Genomic DNA, 17528 nt, shown 5'->3' on the forward strand with positions numbered 1-17528 from the left:
TATGGTACTGCATAGAACAATCTATAATCCTAACGTAGGTTGCCTAATTTTGTATGAATTTTAGCCAGCTCTACCTTCTTTAGCAAGCCATAGCTTAGTACAATCTGTGAATCTTTCATGAATGTGGATCACTGTCGCAGAATTCTGCATTAATATGGGTTAAGCCTAAATACATGCAATGACTATTTATGTATATAAATCTGGAGTATGGGATTTATAACTTTCCAGAACTTCTGATCTACAATTCCTGGTATCTGTCATCATTAATACAAATGACAGCACTACAACATTTGGAAAATTGCCTAATTATTCTTGACACAAACAGATCAAATGTTTTAACATTATATATATATAGATAGATAGATAGATAGATAGATAGATAGATAGATAGATAGATAGATAGATAGATAGATAGATAGATAGAGATAGATAGACAGACAGACAGACAGACAGATACATGTATAATTTATACATGTATATCTGACAAATAGACTTATTTTTCAAAAAACAGGATTTTAGAACAGTTTTATTCATGAAAAATAAAATGGAATGTATTTGATAGTACACATATTTATGAACACAAAAGAGCTGCAATTGAACAATAGAAGAGAAACTTCTTTTATCTTTTTAATAATTAACATTAATTCAGAAATACATCTTACGACCTTCAGAATTTTGATTTTCACCTGCTTTCTGGCATGAAATATGTAATACAGATGCTCCTCTTCCAATTTTCAACAGCTAAACTGAGCTATATTTGCAAATAAATCTTTTTTTACTTATACAAGTGGCAGCTATTCTCAGTAGAGCTGCTACAGGGAAAATGTTTTTTCTTTGTACAATAGCTTCAATGAATTGGGGAAGGATGAGCACAAAGGCACTTTTTTCTTCTTCTTGTAGAGAATAAAATGCAGGCAAAAGTCTTGATAAATTCTGCAAATAGATTTAGATCTACAGGGTAATTTTGCTCTTATCAAATAAGGTCTAGATGATATTTTCATAAACTTCAAATTTATACTGAATTCCATTCTCTTCCTGAATATCAGCAGGGATACCTGTATAACTTGAGAGACAAATAATAATTTAGTGGATAAATACATTTTAAATTGAAAGTAACATGAAATGTTATTTTTTACTCATACTGTGTAAACCATACTCATAAACCAAATGTATTTCTTCAAGTTTTGCTTCAGTAGAGGTAAATCAATGAAACATTTTATATTGCTAGTATAAATACAGTGAATTGATGCAATATTTTTTTGTCTATATAATACTTACTTAGGTAGAAGTCTATATTTTTTAAGATCAATTTCTGGAAAAAATGTATCACTTTCAAAGTCATGCATAATTCTTGTCACAAACAATTGGTGATGGGTTGGCCTCTCCATTGCTTCCTTTGAAAAGAGCAAGACATAGGGAATGAGTTTTAGTTATTTAGCAACATGAAAAATATTTGTTCTCTGAACATTAACATCATTTTGGTAAGCAGTTTTAATAATATGTTTAATTTAAAGAAAAATAAATTTTGGACTTAAATATCCAAAGAATGAAAAGGCTGAAGATCTGTTCCTAAAAACACAAGAATAAGTTTGCTGGAATAGGAGAACTGCCCATCCCAACATTAATTATGTAGTAGTATCTGAAAGTCACAACAGGACAGAAAAAAAACCCCTTTGTTTATTACCAACTCACTAATACAAACATTTCCTCCATATTTTGCACTATATGGCTGGGTCTTCAGACATATTAGAGTACACTAAAGTATAGTTGGCTAGCTCAGAATGGACATTTAGGCAAATTGGTTAATTGAGAAAACAATGATTAAAGGAACCATGAGTTAGCATGGGCAAGATGTACATTAATATAAAATAAAAAAAATGTTTTCATGACTCGATAATATATCCTATGAAGAGTTTATTTTGTAGCATCATGTTAAAAATAATATTGTAAATAAAAATATTGTGATATATAGGAGGGTTCCTTGGTGCTCTCTGACATTGGTTGTTTCCTTGCAGTTGTTTTATAACCAAACTAGGTAACATCATCAGTGCTAGAAAACAACCAAGCTCAGAGTGCCAAGGAAACCTCATATCAACCCTGAGCTACAAATATTTTCCTTTATTGTGATAGAAGTAAACCATTTTGAAACAATGTGTCTCTTGATCAGTGATTTTCTTTAGTTTCTAGATACAAAGAGAAACATTTATTGTAAAATAGTATGAAAATTAGTAGATAGTATAGTCTTATCTGTTAAGCTCACTTTCCTGCTTTTCTTTCACTAAATACTTAATTTCAAGAAAATTCACTTAATGCATTATTAACTACAGCTTTGACAAATGCCAGTTCATGCAGACCTAATCCAATATTTTAAGCGTAAGCACTTACAGAGAACATGACTGCTCTAATTATAAATGTCTTCAGGTGAAAAAGAAGAAAAACATTTTCACTGGCTACAGTTCTATCATTTACTACTAGCCAAGAAAAAGTATCAAATAAGATTTGCCTAGTATCATGCTATTCAGTAATATTCTCATTACATTCTTCCAAAACTGAGCAGTACTATTAACATTTTAATATACTGTGCTTGGTTGGTTTACAATCTATGCAAATTTAAAAAAAAGCTTAATTCAATAATATGTGGTAGGGCCATATAACTGATAAATGCTATTAGGAATAAAGACAGCAGCAAGAATGCAATTATATAACACAACTGAACAAGACTCATATCCTGGTTATTTACCTCAGGTATGTGTGCTACAGCAGGAGTCCCTAACCCTCGGTCCATGGTCCGGCACCATGCCAGAAACTAGGCCATGCAAACACGTGAAGCCCCATCTGCAGGATGCAGGCAGTACACGAAACCATGTCCCCTCTGGTCCACAGAAAAACCTCTCTCTATGGAACCGGTCCCTGGTGCCCAAAAGGTTGGGGGCTGCTTTGTGTCCCCCTCACACCTCTGTCATGTTGGACCAAAACCTGTGCTGGGACAATCAGGATCAGCACTATTGTGAAGAACTACCATTTCTGCCTGAAACAACACACATGTCGATTGGTGGAAGAAGAAATGGCAGGAGATTATATATTGACTTGTTTTCATGGTGAGTAAATTCAGTTCCCTTAAAGTTAACTGGTTGAGCAAGTTTTCTTATTTACTTAAAATTATATTGGAAATGTTTTCCTTTTTAACTTTGTGCTAGAGCATTTTTGTTTTTTGGGTTCACAAAGGTTTATAGTATTAATTTTGGTTGTTACTTATTTGGTCCTCCAGGACTTGAGGCAAGAATAAATTGCACTATGGGTTCTCTTTTAAGATACTGCTGATTTTGCACTACGAGAAGGATATTAAAATAGTCAGATAAAGAACCTGGATAAGAATCCCATATTTAGGATAGCAGAATATCCAAATACACTAAATTAGTTGATTTGAGATTACTTAGGTGTCTCTCAAAGATGTTCAAAAAAATTCATTACATGAAAGTATTATGTTCTTGTGATGGTGGAACCACCAAATTGCTGACCCTTATTTTGATAAAATGAGATTTATATGTTACAACACTTTAATGTTTTTATCAACCTTTTTTCTATATAATCAGATTAATTTTTGTGCAAAAACTTTCCAATGACTGAGATTATTATATAATGTTCATTATAGTCAAAGTATTCATGACAGCAAACAGAATTTGCTATCAACTAAGATATAATTTGTTATTGGGCCACCATTAACATAATTTGAACTAATATTTCCATTATTGGAGAACCAAATTATTCCATGCTATAATCATTCAGATGAATATAAGGAGAGATAAAATATGAAAACAGCAATGACTCCTATATATATCCTTGATTCACATGCAATAGATTATATCTACTCATATTTATTTTAATTTTTATGTACAATATAAAAGAAACAGATTACAATATGTTCTAATTTACTCCAAAATTAATCCAGTCCAACAACATAGTATAAACTTGCTACATTTTACCAGATGTTAAATCTCTTTTTTTCAGAATACAACTTCAAAATGTTAAACATTTTGAAAAACACAAAAATACAGAATGTTCAAAGTGATTCTATCAATGAGTCATACCTTAACCCCTTCCTTCACACCTGTTCCAAAGTAATAACAAATCAACAAGATATGTACAAGATTATCAGTTTTACTCTTATACCAAAATATAAAGCTGTATATTATTTTTAGTGTTTGATCCTATACATTAAAGCATTACACTTGTTAGTGTGTAAAATCAGGAATAGGGAACTTGAGATTATTTCATAACATCCCTCGTCTTATTCTATTACTTTTGTACAGCTTTATGCTGGTCAGAAAGAAAAAAAATGTGCTACAGACAAAATGATGCCATTGTTCATCTTTGGCAATACTCATATTCATTGTGTAGAGTCCTCCTATGCCCAGTGGAGGGGGGAAATAATGAATCTCTTTAGAAAAAAAAATGCCTCAGCCTTGGTCTAGGCATTGCAGTCACCCCCAAATTACTGAGACAGGTTTGTTTACCAGAGTAAAGCTACCTGCCTGCTAGTTGTTGATTAGTTTTTCCTAACCTGGTGGCACAAAATTATATAATTCTCTCTAGCATGGATATTGGAAGAACTACCTGGGAATTGAGGTGAAATTGCTGTGCTTTACTGTAATATCCCTGTCCTCAACATTTCTCTCTTGAAAATGAGGTCAAGGCAAAATATGACTTTTGACTCTGCTGGATGAAGAACCTGAGATCATCAGCAATCTGGCTAAAACTTTAATCCTATGAGCCTTGCTTCTTTCTAGCAGCAGGAAGATACAGCTACTGCTGGATGCATTATCATACAAAACGTTTTATAGAATGGTGATATTTGTTTATATATTCAAATCTCCAATGTAATTGCTCTAAATGTATACAAATCATTTTAGGACTGAGGAGAAATTTCCTGATAGTTAGAACAATTAATCAGTGGAACAGCTTTTTCCAGAAGTTGTGAATGCTCCAACACTGGAAGTCTTTAAGAAGATGTTGGATAGTCATTTGTCTGAAACGGTATAGGGTTTCCTGCCTAGGCAGGGGGTTGGACTAGAAGATCTCCAAGGTCCATTCCAACTCTGCTATTGTATTGTATAGAAAAAGGATTCCTTTATTTAAGCAGAGCTATTATTAGGATTTATCTATCTTGCAAATATGTTGCTGATTTAGTTTTGGTATAACATTTTCAAGTAATTTTGTATAATTATGAATAAACTATTAATAAGTCTTTAATATCTTTACTTATGGATTAAAAACAGCATTCCCAGTGCTAATTACATAGATTAGTGATAAAAACTATATCTAGATATTGTTGGTACATAAATGCAAACAAAACAAAAACATTACATCTTGGTATTGGCTGAAACTAATAATTACAACCATATTTGTTAAAACATATGGGTTACACTGAGGCTGCATCTATATTTATGTTCTTGCTTCTTTGCTCAAATTTATAACACTTCTCCCATAATTCCTACAGATTCTGGCTTTAGGGTTCTATTCAATGTAGAGTTTAGTAAAAATGCTTTCTGCAATATAGCACAGAGTAAACTATTTTGTCACGAAATACAAGTCCGTCATGTGCTTGATATTTATTATATTAATTATATGAAAATATGGGGGGAAAGATCTAAAACCATACTAAACAGAAAGAGGAAAATATGTTTTTTGAAGATTTAAAAAACATTGCTTTTTAGATGAGGAGTAAAGTATTTTGTTAGCATGGGTAACAAAAGACCTTCATTTCTCATTATTCACTAACTGATAAGTTAAATATCACATCTCTTGTTCTCATTGGAAATGAGTAACACTTTGCACAATGCATTAATCGAAATGAGTCAGGTGACGTTCTCTCTTGCAGTATAAAATAAACTTGACTAATTATTTGCCACTGACAGCTGTTCATGAGTCTCTGCTCAGAAAAATCTGTTCAGCAGTTTTGAACCTGGTCATTTTAAACCATTAGCTTTTTGTCTTTCTGCATATAAAATTGGTAAAGGCTGCATAAAAAGTATATGGATATTTTCACAAGCTTACTGAAATAGGTGGTGCGGTAGTAAGTTCAATCTATATATTTTCAACTCATACTAAATGAAAGATCTAAATGATAATCCACATTGAAACTATATGTACATATACATTTCCAACCCAAATAACATTTTACAGCTAGATTTAGAAATTGGCGAGATTATTATTAAATAAATGTAACTTGGCTAAAAATTTGTGCTGCAAGCTAACCTGGCAATGGTTTTCCTAAACATTTTCTGCAGTTTTATAAAATGAAAAATTTCAAAAGCAATGCTCTATTGAAAATTGGATTATATCAAATAAATGTGTTAATATCCATTACCAACAGATAATGAATATCCATGAGTAATTCATTTTTAATACTTCCCACTCATGACATAGAGCAGGCATGTCCAACCCACCGCCCATAGATATCTGTCATACCTCCTTTTTCCCCACATCTACTATATTTTTCAGAGTATAAGACGCACCTTTTTCCCTCAAAAAAGAGGGTGGAAATGTGTGTGAGTCTTATATACTGAATATAGCATTTTTGGCTTACCTAAATCCCACCCCCTTTGCTAAAATAGACATACAGAGGGCCGTTTTTTTGCTCGTTTTTGGTCCTCCCCAGTCCCCAGTGACAGCAATCCTGGCAGTCCCTGTTGCCTTTTTAAGCAAAGATGACAGGTCATTAAGCAAGGATCTCATATGTGTGGGATTTGAAACTTCCTGCTGGCTTCCGATAAGCATAGGGAAAGCTAACAAAAAGTCACATATTCAAATTACAACACACCTTTCCTTAGGTGGATTGTAAGTAGGCCATCGGACAATATTATTTGCTGGTGTTTGAAAACAATTTGAAACACACTTTAAGGCAAAATCACTTATATTCACTCTGAGCTGGAAACCGAATGGGCAAAACCTTATAAGATAACCAAGGTACTAGTACGATTACTTGGGATTCTTTTCAGCCTATGAATCCTGAGGAAATTAACGGGGTCCTCTAAGGAATGAAATCATTTACAAATTACATCACTGTCCTTCTTGGATGAATAGAATAGAATAGAATAGAATTCTTTATTGGCCAAGTGTGATTAGACACACAAGGAATTTGTCTTTGGTGCATATGCTCTCAGTGTACATAAAAAGACAAGATATATTAGTCAAGAATCCTTAGGTACAACACTTAATGATAGTCATATCATTAAGCAATCTGGAAACAACATCAGTATAAATCGTAAGGATATAGGCAACAAAGTTACAGTCTTGCAGTCATAAGTGGGAGGAGATGAGTGATAGGAATGATGAGAAGACTAATAGTAATAGTAATGCAGCCTTAGTGAATGGTTTGACAGTGGTGAGGGAATTATTTGCTTAGCAGAGTAACATGTGCAGCCAGAGAAGGCATGATAGCGCTGACACTGGATGTGTAAATTGAAAATTGGGTTTGGTCACATAATGATTTACTTAATGATTGAATTGCTTAGTGACAAAAATTTCAGTTCCATTTGTGGTCATAAGTTAAAAACTACCTTATCTTAAAAATAGTTTTATTTTTTAAATATAATTTTAATTTTTTTGGTGTTTATTTATGTATTATTTATTATTAATTATCTCAAAAGTGCTTTTTTTTCCCAAAAGAAAACTGGACTTTGTTTTTTCCTTGAAGATATTTTGCATCCCATCCAAGAAGCTTTCTCAGCTGAAGAAGTTTCTTGGGTGAGAAGTGAAACGTCTTCAAGGAAAAAACAAAGTTCATTTGTCTTTTGAAAAAGCACTTTTGGGACAACCACAACCTGGATTACTGAGAATCTCCATAGACATTTATTATTACTTATTTGTTAAATTTATGTGCTGCCTATTTTGCTACTCTTTCTGGAGAGTAGAAAGCAGGAAGGGGGAGGAGTAGTCTGCTATCAATGCACCAGCCACCTCTAGTATGGAATTCTCCCATCTGGTCCCCAGGCCAACCAGGAGAATCAGATCTTCAGGCTCTTGTGGAAGGATAGGAGGATGGACACAGACCTTATCTTAGAGCCATGATGATCGTGAACCTATGCCATATGTGCCACAGGTGGCACACAAAGCCCTCTCTGTGGGCACACCAGCCTTCGGCCAGCCCAGCTCCACCATGCATACCTCCCATTGGCCAACTGGTCTTTGGGTCTCTCACGCGCATGCGCGGGGTCTTCCCTAATCCCTAATCTCTGCAATGTGCCCTACCTTTCTCCTCCATTTCTGCCTCCCATGCCTTTCCCGATGTCTGGAGGTTCTCCCCCAGCGCGCCCTACCTTTTTACTCCATTTCTGCCATCCATTCCTTCCATGATCTCTGGAGGTTCCCCCCGTAGTGTGCCCTAACTTTCTACTCCATTTCTACTGCCTGTGCCTTCCTTGATCTCCGCAAGTTACCCTTCCCCAGCGCATCCTATCTTTCTACTCCATTTCTGCCGACCGCACCAACCTGGAAGCCAAAATAGGACCAATTTGGGCCTGTAAAGCTTCCTGCACCAACTTGGAAGCAAAATGGGGTGTGTGGGGGGGGTGCATGCACGTGGGATGGATGCATGGGGAACGGGGCGTATACGGGGGAATGATCACATGCATTTTGGGGATTGGGGCATGGACGCGCACTTTGGACACTCAAAAAGGTTAACCATCACTGTCTTAGACAGTGGTGGGATTCAAAATTTTTACTACCAGTTCTGTGGGCATGGCTTGGCGGGTGTGGCTTGGCAGATGTGGCTTGGTGGGCATGGCAAGGGAAGGATACTGTAAAAACTCCATTCCCACCCCACACCAGGGGAAGGTTACTGCAAAATTCTTATTTCCTCCCAATCAGCTGGGACTAGATGAATAGATAGGGACAGGGCCAGTCAGAGGCGGTATTTACCGGTTCTCCGAACTACTCAAAATTTCTGCTACCGGTTCTCCAGAACTGATCAGATCCTGCTGAATACCACCTCTGGTCTTAGAGAGTAAGATGTTCCAAAGGGCTTTAGTTTTAGCGTTTGTTTAGACATGTATATTTGAAACATTTTATTGATCTCAGTGAAACTTTTAAGCATGTAAGAAAAATATATTTACAAGATACATGTAATCAATTTGAACAAAAGCTTAAAAATATTAAGGACACATATCAATAAACCATAAACCAGATTCTGAGAATGCTAAATTAGTTATGAACAAAATATTTATCTAATAGAAGTCATCATATTACAATATCTTGTTACCATTTATGATTTTATTTGCTATATTAAGGATATAACATTCCAAACTAATAAAGGATTTGTAATAATTAGATTGCTATGGCCCAAAATTAAAACAAAAACAAAAATGAAGAGTGGGCTCTTGACATCGTTATATTTGGTGACTTTCATGCATTTTATATAATTTAGGTAAATAACAGAATCAGTAAATAGAATTAGAACATTTATAAAATGGAACCATTTATTGCAGGAATATTTTAATCAAATTGTAACAATGGATCAGTTGCAGTTTAAATTGTATTAATTTATCTTACTGGCCTTTATGTCCTTTACAATTCAATAATGATGATTTGATTTTTTTTGCATCGCCATTATGAATTTTATCCAAACAGATTTAACTTTATTAAGTTGAAAAGAAAGATAAGGAAAAAAATTAACATATTCTGCGAAACCTGGGAACTGTTATAAAACAACTAATGAATCCCCAAAAGTTAATCTCTGATTATTAGATTATTTAAAGATGTTCTGTGTTTAAATCATACCTTATATATTGAACTTCCTCCAACTATCCAAACCTTGTCTACCTTTCTTTTCATCTCTGGTGTTTCAAGATGATCTAGGGCTTCTTCCAGGCTTTTAGCCAAGTAATGGGCTCCTTCAGGAACATCCCTTAAAGCATAAACACATGATATCAATTAAAATCCAAGGACATTGGGGGGCATAGATGTAGCATGGGCTCACTTTGAGGTATCTTTCTGCTACCAAAAGATAAACGTAACAGGAAAAGTCTATGGAGATTTTCAGTCATCCAGGTCATAGTTATCCCAAAGGTGTTTTTCCAAGAGGCAACTGAAAAACTGAACTATTTTTCTTTGAAGACATTTCACTTCTCATACAAGAATCTTCTTCAGCTCTGACTGGATGGTAGGAAATAGAAGGATTTATATTCCTTTCAGACAGCTGGTATTAGCATTCTTTTAGAGTGTCGTTGAGGCCACCTGGAGCTTTATCTGTGTCCTCAAGGTCATCTGAGTAATGTAAATCGGTGCAGAACCTTCTTGGAATTGCTGAAAGGACTGTGTTATAGACTGGAGATAGATGATGTGGTATCCCTCCCCCAGTTGAGAGGGCTGTTCATTTTTGACATGGCCTCAATGATCCTCTTTCAAACCAGCAGTCCTCTTTGTCCAAAATGTGGACATTGCTGTCTTCAAGAGTGGCCTTTGTCTTTTAAATGCAGATGGACTGCTGGATCTTGCCCTGATCAGTTTGTTTTCTTATGTTGTGCCATGTGGTTTTAAAGGGGTTGTTTTGTTTCCCAATGTATCGCTCTGCACATGTCTCACTGCATTCTGCTGCACACACCACATTGCTCAGTTTGTGTCTGCATGTTTTATCCTTCGGGTATATCACAGCTGAAGAAACTTCTTGGATGAGAAGTGAAATGTCTCTAAAGAAAAACACAGAAGTCCAATTGCCTCTTGAAAAAGCACCTTTGGGATTAACAGGAAAAGATTAAGGGCAAGATTCAAGACTTCATTATGTACCAATGCATGCATTGACTTCAGTTGAATATAGTTCAATATTTCACTGAAGAGATGTTATATTCCAGATGTTAAGGGCAACCAAAGGGGAAGATATATCATGTACTTTGTTTGGGTATCAGCTATCCCTCTCACCTTTTCCCCACAAAACTGCTTAAAAGAAAGAGTTCTGCCATGGTTCCTAATTTTTGAGGTATGGTCCCTGTTCTGTCCCCCCTTCACGGCTCGTAACTTAAAAGGAACTTTCTTTATCAGTTCTCAGCTCAGACTGGCTTCGAGTCCAAAATAACATAAATACAGTCTCTGACCAGATAGCAGAATACAAAACAACTCTTACAAGCAATGCACTTCTCCAAGTGTAGCCTTGAATCAGGGTTACAGGAAACACAAAGCACTTATCCAAGTGTATCTTACATAAACCACAATTGATGATCAAGCAATGTTGTACCAACCAAGGAACGCACGAAGGAACGTTGACTCCTGTGACTAGGGCGTGGCAGCATCCGTCCTTTTATCTCCAAAACCCCACTAACGAGCCCCAGCTGCATCGTTAATCTTGCAATCCGAAAAGACTCCCAGAAGACTGCTGCTGAGTCACAACAGGTCCCTAAATCTGGAGTGTTACTATTGAGTTAGACTGAGATTCTTGGTGTTGTCACCATTTTATATGGTGAAACAGCAGAGCCACGAGGCTAGAAGTCTCCTTTACGGGCCTTTGAAATATGATGGCCAGGAAGCAAATCCACTCTTTTACTTTGCAGGCTGTGAGGGAAAAGACAAGGCTGGTTCCAGGCAACAGTATGTGGGGGGAGTTTCCTCAGTGGTTTATATTTTTTTTTACAGAACCGTTCCAAGAGAGAAGCTGTAGGGGCAGAGGCAGGGACTGTAGCTAATCACAGGTTCACAGGGTAGTCCTATCTGTTTGGGAAGCATATCAATATTGGGGCAGCCCAGTCCTCACTGCTATTACAAAAAACAAAAAGCAGCAGGATAAGGCAGTGCCTATGTTCCTTTGGAACAAAGCAACCAGCCAAGACCTTGTTGCGGTGCTACCTCAGATAGCATATAACCAAGGCCCCTTCATGAGACAATTGAGCCTCATCATCATCCAGCAGGACCTGATGGATTGTTTGCTCACTGTACAGACTCTACTCCCTTCTTCTCCATATTTAAAATTACATGTGATGCTGGCTACCAGCTATGTTGGCTTCAAAAAAGGGTTGGAGCTTTTCATGAAAATCATGGGAATCAACAGCTATTAGCTTTGACACTAGCAAGATTTGAAGACTATCTTGGGACAATAGAGGGCTTCCTTGTACAGTTGGTTGGCACTGTGAGAATAGATTGCTAGACTAGATGGGCCAGGAGAACGATCCGGTAGGACATTTCTTATGTTCTTAAACAAAACGTATTCAAATCAGCCACATACGAATTAAGGACAGCAAATGAAAGTGTTGCCTATTTTTTTTAGAAAACAGTGGAACTGAGAATACTGTACAAATTATCTTGACATATGAGTAAAAATATTAAAAGCAGCTTTTAGAAATAATTGATTATTGAAAGCAGTCTGTTCTTGGGACAGAATAACTGTCTTTCTCTTATTTTTTACTTCCAACATCACATGAAAGGATTTTATGTCTGTGTAAATTTATATATTTATATCACTATTCATCTCACATACGTACACTAGATAGCTTACAATAAAATAGAATATGCATCCCATAAAAAAATAAAACACATAGTAGCCAAGCATAAAAACCCCCAACTCTTAATAAAGTTAATTTGTAGAAGGATTTTTTTTTTTGTTTCTAAATGGGCTTCATGTATCTGTGAGTGCATTTGATTCATGGAAATTTGTTCTTCCAATCAAACCAGCAGAGGGCAAACCCACTTTCTAGAGCTAGAATACTCTGCTCCAAAATTCACCAACTTTTCCAGCTTTGTGGAGTGGCGGGGTTGGCAGTGGGGATGTACATGCACGCTTGCCTGTCGTTTCTGCAACTCAGTTACAAACAGCTCACTACCATTTGTGGCTTGCAGCCCAGAGGTTGAATCCCGGCTCTACCAACTCCTGCCTAGTTGACTAAGTCTCCCCCTGCCCAATTTAAGTTAATTAAAATAGTGCTCATCCATGAAAGTCCGGCAGTATTCAATTTTAATGCAATAAAGTTAAAATATTAAAGCTTTAAAACAAGAGATAAATTAAACAAGCTAGCATAATCCTTCAAAATGCTTGGAAATATACATTAAATATAACAAACTCATAAAATTGAAAGCAACATAAACATTAATTAAACTTGAATTCCAAATTTATTTATTTATTTAAAATTAGGCTGAATATTTTTTAGGTCTCATATGTTGGTTTTTTGCCTGGCATGAAATACATCATTTATGTCAATCACGTATCTGCTTTTGGAACCCTACTTGAATTACTGCCCTTCGGCAATAGTTATAAGAAGTTATAGCGAAGAGGAAAGGCACTTTGATTTGGAATAGCAAGTAACTTAGCCATAAGAACCTGCTGATATATTAGTGTGGAGTTTCCCCAGATTACACTGTTTTTAAAACTCAAGGAAATAATATACATATTATTTTGGTGCTAAAAATAACCTTAATAAAATATATATGCATTATTAATGCACTAAAATTAACATAAATTTATTGGGGATACTAACTAAAAAACCAAAGTTGTTTGTAATCTGTTCATAAAATCAAAAATACAGTATGTAAAAATGGAATATCTGTAAATATCTCACATTAAAATGAAAAATAAACTCTGTGACAGAATCTGTATGTATTTCTGAGCAAGGAAATTATGCTGTAGTTAATCAAATATAATTGTTGAAAAGTTGGTGTGCTACCGTGTTAACATCGCTCTCAAAAATCACTTTACTCATTGTAGCTGATTTTAAGGAAATGAATTACAATGATATTTGTAAAAAAATCAACATTGGTACTTACTTCAGTTCTTTACTTAGTACTATATTAATTCTGTTTTTTAAAGGGCGATTTTTCTCAGGGATGGAGAACCAAGTCTTCCTACCCATTATGACCACATTTTGCTTTCCTGTAAAATGCAAATATATTTAATGTGATTATATAGTGACACCTAGTGGTTATAGTGTGGTATATTTAGTCAACCTTTTCAAGCAATATTGTTACACTTTTCAAAACTTTGAAGAAAAACTCTTGATATCAGTGGCTCACTGCAAGAAGCTCAGCTAGAGAAGAAAATAAAAGTTGGATGGCTTCTGATGAAGGGAAATTCCCATTAAAAAAAAAAATAGATCTCAGTTGTGCATTTCTTCTGTGATTCCTGATACACATTTGGATTTGGGGATTGGATTGTAAATGTATCAAGAAAATGTAAAGTTCTGTATGAAATAGCCATCTTTATATTTTATAGTCTATTTCCTGGCTAATTGTTGGATTTTACATTTTTATTGATTTTTTTATGATATTGTGATGTTCTTTGTCTGGTATGGGGATTGTTTCTTAATGGTTCTATTGGCTTTTATTGCTGTCACAAAATCTTTTCCCGATTTGAAAATTATTTTGTTGTACAAGAGGCGAGGTGGCGCAGTGGTTAGGGTGCAGTACTGCAGGCCACTTCAGCTGACTGTTATCTGCAGTTCAGCGGTTCTAATCTCACCGGCTCAAGGTTGACTCAGCCTTCCATCCTTCCGAAGTGGGTGAAATGAGGACCCAGACCGTGGGGGCGATATGCTGACTCTGTAAACCGCTTAGAGAGGGCTGAAAGCCCTATGAAGCGGTATATAAGTCTAACTGCTATTGCTATTTTACATTTTTATTGATTTTTTTATGATACTGTGATGTTCTTTGTCTGGTATGGGGATTGTTTCTTAATGGTTCTATTGGCTTTTATTGCTGTCACAAAATCCTTTCCCGATTTGAAAATTATTTTGTTGTAAAATGGTGGTAGAGAAATGTCCTTCCAACAGCCTCTCTTAAACCTTTCTCTTCTATTCCTTCTCTCCAGAATATAAATTGGGGCAAGCCTCTGCATGACTGATAGTTCTAATATCCTATTACCACATGGACTGATGAATTGATTCTTACATTAATAAGGTTAGAAATGAACACAAACTGCACTTAGTCATGCAGCCTCTGGTTGAAAGAATTACATAAGAGCTAGGTATTTCCTTATTATCTAGGTCATGGGTCTCAAACTCAATTGCATCACGTATTGTGATATATCACAGCCTTTGTGGAGCTGGGGTGGGCGTGGCCTGCATGTGATGCATACAACCCACAGACCGCCAGTTTGACTGGTCTACTCTGGGTCATTTTAAATAAATTATTCTACTAAACATTTGGAATTATGCTAACTTACTTTGAAGGATTTGAGAATGTTTTGATTCAGTTTCTTTCTAAAATCAGGAGTAAGAAACTATGGCCCTTTTATGACTTGTGAACTTCAATTCTCAGAATTCCTGAGCCAGTTGAAGTCCACAAGTCATAAAGATGCCATAGTTCCCTACCTCTGTTCTAAATAATGACAACCATCACCCAAGCCAGAAAAAATAGCCACTATTACCTTCTTCTTTAGTTGTCATTGTCATTTTCTGAAAATGCTTGTACTCATTCCTGTACAAAAACAAAAACACATTTTGTGATGATGAGCACTCTGTATCATTACTCTCAATATTGAGACACTTACTTGATTAAATCATGTGCCAACACACACACACATCCTAGCCCTATAAAATGTTTCCCCAATTCCAGGATGCCTGCCTAGATAATAGAAAAAGTCCATGAAATGTTAAGATCTAAACTCCCTTAATGTTCTTCAGTTCTGCTCTTACGTCAAGGTATCAAACCACAAAGGAATATTAATGCAGTTAATTCACGCAGGCCAATTTTAATTTTTCCAACTGTCTCTACCTTGCAATTCTCTTATTTACAATGTTCAATTCTACTCCTTCAGATAGTATAGGTAGTCCTTGACTTTCAACAGGTCATTAGGAGCCAAGGTGGCGCAGTGGTTAAAGGCAGCACTGCAGGCTACTTCAGCTGACTGCAGTTCGGCTGTTCAAATCTCACCGGCTCAGGGTTGACTCAGCCTTCCATCCTTCCAAGGTGGGTAAAATGAGGACCCGGATTGTTGTTGGGGGCAATATGCTGACTCTGTAAACCGCTTAGAGAGGGCTGAAAGTCCTATGAAGCGGTATATAAGTCTAACTGCTATTGCTATTGAGTGATCATTCAAAGTTACAGCAGCACTGAAAAAAGTGACTTAGGACCTTTAGTCACATGATTTACATTCAGATGCTTTTGACAACTTTTGCATTTATGACGTTTGCAGTGTCCCGGAATCATATGACACCCTTTTACGATCTTCTGACAAGCAAAGTCAATGGGGAAGCCGGATAAACTTAACAACTGTGCAATTTAACAATTTAAAAACGGCAGAGTTTCGCTTAATAAATGTGGCGAGAAAAGTCATAAAATGGGGCAAATACTTAATTTTTTCACTTAACAACATACATTTGGGGCTCAATTGTGGTCGTAAGTTGATGACTACTTGTACATCCTGAAGGGCAACACAGAAACTCCACCCTCACCCGAAATGTGCCCTTTATTCCACTTAACGCAACCTGTAAGTTTGATGTCCCAAAGGTCAGTGATCTGCTGACACATTATTTAACTCTGGATGATTTCTGTCTGAGGGTGGGTAGGGAGACATTTTATCTCTTGCTTTGCCCAGTACTGAAGTATCGAGCTTTGAAAAGTAAAAGGATTTCAAGCACTTTCTAATTATTTGGCTGGGAGCAAAAAAAAGTTCGTTGAAAATCGCTTATATGAAAAGCGCCAGATGCTCCATATACCCAGCTTAGCGGTAGCACTGGTTAGGGACTGGCAGAGGAAAGATGAATTCAACAACAAACTATTGTTAAGAGTTCACTAAAGAAAATAGCAATAACAATAGTTTACTAAAGAAAAAAACGTGCTCTAAAAAATATCTGCTAGCTTCAGGGTTTAAAAAAAAAAGTCTGGTCGCATTAACTACAACTCCTAAGCTACGCCGCACCCATTCAGAGAAATAATTCAATGCACTTTCCAATGCAAGGCAAAGCAATGCAGGCTGGGAGTTGTGGTTTTTCTCTTCGCGGTAAAGCGCGGGATGAAAGAAAAGACGCCGGACTGTACCTGAGCGGAGGCCAAGGAAGCTTTCCGTCTTTTCCGATGCCCATGTTGTTGGACACAGCAACGATCGAGTACAGAGAGGTTACTACCATTGTTCTTTTCCCGCCGCAGCAACTCGGCAAACCCCTTTTCTCGCTAGACTTCTGATGAAGGAAATCTGCGGAGCATGCGCAGAGAGGCTCGCCTCCCGCGCGGAGAGAAGGGCGGGTGGTCTTGGCAGCCATGATGGTGGGGTCGGTTTCGCTGAGCGGCGAAGTCGGAGCGCTTCTGTGACCTAACGGCGCCCGCGCTTCATCCGTTGCGGGAAGGAAGAGCCTGGGAAGCCGCCGGCACACGAGTCCTCCTAGAGCTCCCTCGGCCACCTGCGCGGCTCGTCTCAAGCGGCTCATCGCAGGCGGCGGCTACTTTCTTAATATTTCTGTTCTTGCACCGGGGCTACGATGCTGCCTGGGCGAAGGAGGAGGCGGCCTAACCCCGGTGACCGGCCTCGGGACCAGCCCGTGTTAAGTAAATTCTTCTCGCCGGTGGCATCCTTGCAGCCCAGCGGCTCCGCTGAGGAGGTGAAAAAGCACTTTCTAACG

At 36.9% G+C, this 17528-nt stretch overlaps 2 protein-coding genes across 3 annotated transcripts in view; one reads left to right on the forward strand and one right to left on the reverse strand.

The window, feature by feature from the left end:
• Positions 1 to 529: 529 nt before the first annotated feature.
• On the reverse strand, positions 530 to 17336 carry DHFR (dihydrofolate reductase). Its single transcript, XM_087715680.1, has 6 exons — positions 16951 to 17336; positions 15338 to 15387; positions 13741 to 13846; positions 9778 to 9904; positions 1279 to 1394; positions 530 to 1063 (listed from the first exon to the last, which is right to left on the reverse strand). Exons 1-6 carry the CDS (start codon positions 17334 to 17336, stop codon positions 985 to 987), a joined length of 864 nt encoding a protein of 287 aa, XP_087571806.1. The 3' UTR covers positions 530 to 984.
• Positions 17337 to 17373: 37 nt separating this feature from the next.
• MSH3 (mutS homolog 3) overlaps positions 17374 to 17528 on the forward strand; it is a 57240-nt gene continuing 57085 nt past the window's right edge. For both annotated transcript variants that reach the window (XR_015696671.1, XM_087715678.1), the window contains exon 1: positions 17374 to 17507. Coding sequence is in view for 1 of the 2 variants with exons in the window: in XM_087715678.1 (XP_087571804.1) it covers positions 17388 to 17507 (120 nt within the window). In the remaining variant the exon portion in view is untranslated. The remainder of the gene's footprint in view (positions 17508 to 17528) is intronic.

The sequence above is a fragment of the Thamnophis sirtalis genome, unplaced genomic scaffold (genome assembly GCF_051295495.1).
Source record: "Thamnophis sirtalis isolate CommonGarterSnake01/CBP01778 unplaced genomic scaffold, rThaSir2_p1.2 scaffold_5, whole genome shotgun sequence".
Classification (NCBI taxonomy): domain Eukaryota; kingdom Metazoa; phylum Chordata; class Lepidosauria; order Squamata; family Natricidae; genus Thamnophis; species Thamnophis sirtalis.

What these genes read in the sequence shown, in the direction of transcription:
- DHFR (XM_087715680.1), bottom strand. Translation starts at nt 17,336, where the DNA reads ATGAGCCGCTTGAGACGAGCCGCGCAGGTGGCCGAGGGAGCTCTAGGA. An exon ending in CTTCCTTGGCCTCCGCTCAG is followed by an intron (nt 15,388 to 16,950) that starts GTACAGTCCGGC and finishes GTTTTTGTACAG; the next exon opens with GAATGAGTACAAGCATTTTC. An exon ending in GTACTAAGTAAAGAACTGAA is followed by an intron (nt 9,905 to 13,740) that starts GTAAGTACCAAT and finishes TTATGCTTTAAG; the next exon opens with GGATGTTCCTGAAGGAGCCC.